This window comes from Primulina eburnea, chromosome 4, assembly GCF_022965805.1.
Source record: "Primulina eburnea isolate SZY01 chromosome 4, ASM2296580v1, whole genome shotgun sequence".
NCBI lineage: Eukaryota > Viridiplantae > Streptophyta > Magnoliopsida > Lamiales > Gesneriaceae > Primulina > Primulina eburnea.
The window spans coordinates 3,242,288-3,247,309 of NC_133104.1; the positions used below are offsets into that span (position 1 = coordinate 3,242,288).

Consider the following 5,022-nt stretch of genomic DNA (forward strand, 5'->3'; position numbering starts at 1 on the left):
TTTACCATGCTTAATCTCTATTTTTCATCTATAGAACATATGATCATTTTAATCTCAACTGCAAAAGATTAATAGAGTTTTTGTCTTTTGGGTTGTCTTTTCATCGTGGATGAGTATGAATTTTCTTAATCATTATCATGGATCTTGTTGGAGGAAATAACTATTTGGATTCTAGGATGAACAAATTGGGCTATTTCATGCTGTTTTGCATGAGAAGAAAAACTATACATGCTTCGTGGAGACCATCATTGTGCTCTTAGTAAACCTCGTAAAACACCTTTGATGAAAGATAGTGATTCAAAATTCACTACAAGAATCTAACTTTCTTCTGTACAAGTACTGAAACAATCGACATTGCTGTTCCAAATTAGCTCTCCATATGAGTAGCATGAAAAGTATTCACCTTGTATGATAGAATATTTAAATACAACTTTTTTGATCCTACAATAAACCTCATAACATTTTTTGTTTTCCAACATTATACCCAAATTTTACCATGTATATCGTAGTTAAGAAAGAGATCTGGCAGCAAAAAATAAAAAATATATATATACACAAAAAAGTGGAAAAGAAGCAAATGATTTTTGAGATCCTGAGGCGTGCCAATGTAAACATAGCCTATGTAACAATAAGAAGGTTATTCTGGTAGCCACTACTGTTGACAATGGGGCGTAAACGGTCGACTTTCCATATCCCATCAACTATGAACTTAATCTGCAGCAGGATATTAGAGGAAAGAGTTCATGATCATGGTAAAGCTGAATATATCACATAGTTGAGGTTTTTAGAAAACCTACCTCATATCTACCTGGATACAGCATTAAGTTCACAGAAAAGATTCCTGTCTCTGATTTCTCCATCTTCCGCTGCAATCAAGGTGCCCATTTGACTACTTTAATCAACAACAAAAGAAAAAGACTCTGATCCATTACTAAAAGGTGGAGTCGTTTTCGCATCACAATCTCAAAACCACATGTTTATATGATTGTTTGTCGAAACAAAATGTTTCAAGAAGTTAATAGACAATAACATTATAATTCTGTTCAACTGACTGTACCTCAAAATTTTGTCTTATCTACAAGGAAACACGAGTTCTGAGATATTCCACGGTTAAAAAAACTGATCTGACCTGAGTTGTCCATCCATCAAAAGATCCAGTTAATAGGACCTCTGAAGCAGAATTATGCCACACAATGCATGTATCCCGCAGATGTTGTAGGGCTTTATGGGCTCTATATATCTGTTCCTGCTTCTTTTCCACTATCTTTTGTGCATCACTTAAAGAGAGTAGCGGGAAAATGTCAATTTTCAATTATAAAAAGAGTCTCATCCACTGATCATCATCATCAAATGCATTAAATAGCATACGTTATTGCCATTGCCATTTTCCCTTCTAATATAGCCATCTTGGCTCGCATTGAACGCAACCGCTCCTGGGCACTCATAAACTCATTCTCTTGGAACTCTCGTTCATCAGAAAGCTTCTGAAAATCACTGACAGAGATTCCATCTACCTGGTGAAGACCAAAGAGAGAGAAGAAAAAGAGTAATACGATGTTTTGCACATAAAACACAAAAGCATCAGTTGGTGTTCTTTGTCATCTCTTAAACAGTTGAAAATTTGGTTGTCATTGTCAGATGTAGGACATTTCAATCACAAATGTAGGTTTGAACCCCCGCCACTGTATAAAAGCTATAAAAGACGATAAAGCTGCTACTAAAAACTTTTAAAATGTGCAGCTTTCCAAATGCCATATTCGATAGTTATGTCAAATAGACAATGACACCGATAAGGAAAGATAACTGATTTCTTCAGCAATCCAAAACATTCATGATCGACTTACCATTTAATTTATGGGAGTTGAACATGTGATTTTTCCATTAACACTGCGGGTTAGGACATCTGCTGTAGTACCATAAATTATATCTAATGATAAAAGTTAAACTCAAATATTCTAAACTCAAGGGTGGTTTAAGCTCCTAATTTCGATTATTTTGCCATTGAGCCAAGCGCAGCCATGCAGGAATGCAGCAACAATATATCATTTTCCTTGCCTGAGGTTACGACATACGCACCAATCTATATCATATGCATCAGGGAACTCTGGAAGAACAAAGCCAATTAAAGATAAGAATAAAATTCCAAGCTACCCACCTCCTCTGTCATGTTCTCTCTTTTAGACCTCAGGGAACGAAGAGCCGTAGAGAGCTCTAACTCTAGATGCTGAATGCGGCTTTTTATGTGATTGAGATTAATCTCTTCAGATACATCCCAAGCTTCACCAGATTCACCATTAATTGCAGTTAATCTATCACGATAAGTTTCTCTATCGTGTTCCACGATGTTTTTTTCAAAAGAAATTTCAGCAGCTGCATATTACTTGAAGTTAAAAACCCGGAAAGACTAAAATATCCTAACAAGAGACAAGTAAAAACCAAGAACCTTCAAATTCTGAATAGTGGAATCCTGCCCGCTGATTGCTCCAATTTCTCCATGTTTCCGGCTCAGAGTTTGGGCTCATCTTGTCAACTGGTTTATATATACCTTGGTGGCGGACACCTGTTGGATGTCTGCCGTTTTCTCCATTATCAACCCTGGCTTTTACAATTCAAAAGACACAGTGTCCAATGTTTTAGAAAGTAAACATAGGCGTCAAAGACAACTGACAGATCAATAACATATAAACACATGTAGTCATATAAGATATAATTCCTCCAATTTCGTCTGTTTGATATACCAAACTCCAATCAATAAATATTTAACAGGATATCGCCAGACTGTGTGAACAAATGTTGTACTTATTCAAAAGAACCAACATACTTGTGGTTCCAAAATGATTGTTATTCGCCTCATCTTTACTTGTGGAATGAGTTCCATATCCAAATTGCTCTAAATCCACTCCAAAATTGCTACTCCTCTGCTTCTCTAATCTATTCAATAGTCCCTCAATGCCAGTATCTGCAGCAGCATTCATCTCTCTGAGCCATGAAAGAAAATATCCGCTATGAATATCATTCCCATAAGAGATATATATTTGAATAAATCACACTAAAATTTAAATATATGATGTACACTGTCCTCCCATCATGCATGTCAATAGTAAAATTCTATAGCCACTATTTAATATGCAGTGATTAAGGAAAATAACCAACAGAAAACCTCAGACTAAGATTGATTATTGAAAATCTTCAGAAAACGGGCCGCAATTACAATCAACGGGCATAAATATAAACAGTTGTGAGTCAAATTTTTACCTAGCAACATGAAAAGAAAAGAGAAAGAGGTACACGCAGAACTATGAAATTACTTGCCATAAGCCTTAATTCATGGCCAAAGTTATAGACTTATACTCCGTTAACATTGAATCATCAAGTTATCGTAATATTGATTATATCTACTAATAAATAAAAAAAATGATATCAAGATTTATAAGGAAAAAGTGGAGTTGTGAAAATCATGGGCATTATGAAGATTTTCAAATATAAAAACCTCACAGGGAGCTACCCGACGGCGAAGAAGAAGTCAGCAGCGTGGAATTCAAATTCTCAGAATTAGAAACCGAAATAGAAGAAAAGACATCTTCCTTATCGTTCCCAGACCAAGAACAGTTGTCTTGTTCTCCCATAGAAACGCTCTCCCCAATTCTCTCGACCCTCCTCCGGAACTCCCCAACATCAAAATCCATATCTTTCTCAACATTTTCTTCATCCCAGCCAAGCGTATACCACCCACCCATCTTCTTTATCGACTCCACCAAATCCATTCTTCCAGCTCTAGCCAACTCGTCTCTAGTCGGAAACATCGTCGGTTTCTCAGATTTCTTCATAAACTCCATAATTTCCGCCTCCAGTTCTAAGTCCCCTTCACTCTGCACACACAAACAACACCACGATTCATCTAAATAACCCCCGAAATTCTTATCCCTCCTCGCTTTCACAAACCCGAAAGAATGCGCCCCCCGGACAGCACTCAGTTTACATATTTGAGGCCAATTCTTGGGATTACGCGTGGAAATCAGAAAAGGGGTGAGAGAATAATTCAAACGCGAGAATGTGTTGCTAGATATTAGGATACGGCTATGGCTGCTGATGAGTAAGACCATCGCGTTCAGGCATTTCTCCCAACACTTTGTGCAACGAGAGGATAAGCCCTGAGACAGGTGAACGAAGAAGAAGAAGAAGAAGAAGAAATTGTGAAGCAAAGAACCATAACCATGTGTGCGAAAAAAGTGGCAACCATTTTCTTTTATTATGCCTGAATTTACACTCCCCTTTCATTTATTATTTTTATTTAATTTGATCACAATTATAATTTTTTTTTTTGCCATCTGTCTTCGAGATGACAAATAGGTTTTACTGGTTCTTGCTAAATAAGTGAATTGAGTGGATTATTTTTTGAGTAGATCTTTTTGAAATAATTTCATAAATTTTTATCTGTGACACGGATTATCCTACCGATATTCATAATAAAAACTAATACTCTTAGCTTAAAAATAATATTGTTTCATGAATGATCCAAATAAGAGACATGTCTTACAAAAATGTCTCGTAAGACTGTCTCACACAAATTTTTGTCTTATTTTTTTATCATTCAAATTGTGAGTCGGTTCGCTTAATGATAATTTGTGACGATTGCGAGCGGGGTTTCGTTTTAACTCACCAAATTATATATAACATTAATAATATTTATCGGATCGGATCGGCTCACCTAAAACAGATGTATTGGGTAGATAATTTTTCAACACACCAAAATATCAAATTAATCGTCCTGCTTGCTCGTTTCGACAACTCTGTTTGTGATTAAACCCTTTGTATTATAACTAAGACGACTTATTTAGTTATTTATTAATAAAATTCTATTTGTGATCAAACCCATAAATGAGATGACTTATTTATTTATTAATATTATTATACAGAAAAAATCAATTAAAATTTATACTAATATACAATTAAACAAATCAAATATGATTTAATTTAAGATATTTCAAAAAAAAAAAGTAAACAATGTTACAATTTTTGAGC

At 35.3% G+C, this 5,022-nt stretch overlaps 1 protein-coding gene across 3 annotated transcripts; it reads right to left on the minus strand.

Annotated features, from left to right (window-relative positions):
* Nucleotides 1–523: 523 nt before the first annotated feature.
* On the minus strand, nt 524–4,248 carry LOC140830642 (protein PTST homolog 2, chloroplastic-like). Of its 3 annotated transcripts, none has more exons than XM_073194057.1 (8): nt 3,506–4,248; nt 2,822–2,959; nt 2,444–2,599; nt 2,156–2,370; nt 1,369–1,514; nt 1,130–1,277; nt 798–866; nt 524–714 (listed from the first exon to the last, which is right to left on the minus strand). In XM_073194057.1, exons 1-8 carry the CDS (start codon nt 4,101–4,103, stop codon nt 619–621), a joined length of 1,566 nt encoding a protein of 521 aa, XP_073050158.1. In that variant the 5' UTR covers nt 4,104–4,248; the 3' UTR covers nt 524–618. The 3 variants fall into 3 exon arrangements, with proteins under 3 accessions (XP_073050158.1, XP_073050157.1, XP_073050159.1); XM_073194056.1 differs by having other exon boundaries at nt 2,822–2,979; nt 3,496–4,247; XM_073194058.1 differs by having other exon boundaries at nt 798–889; nt 2,822–2,979; nt 3,496–4,247.
* Between the last annotated feature and the right edge of the window lie 774 nt (nt 4,249–5,022).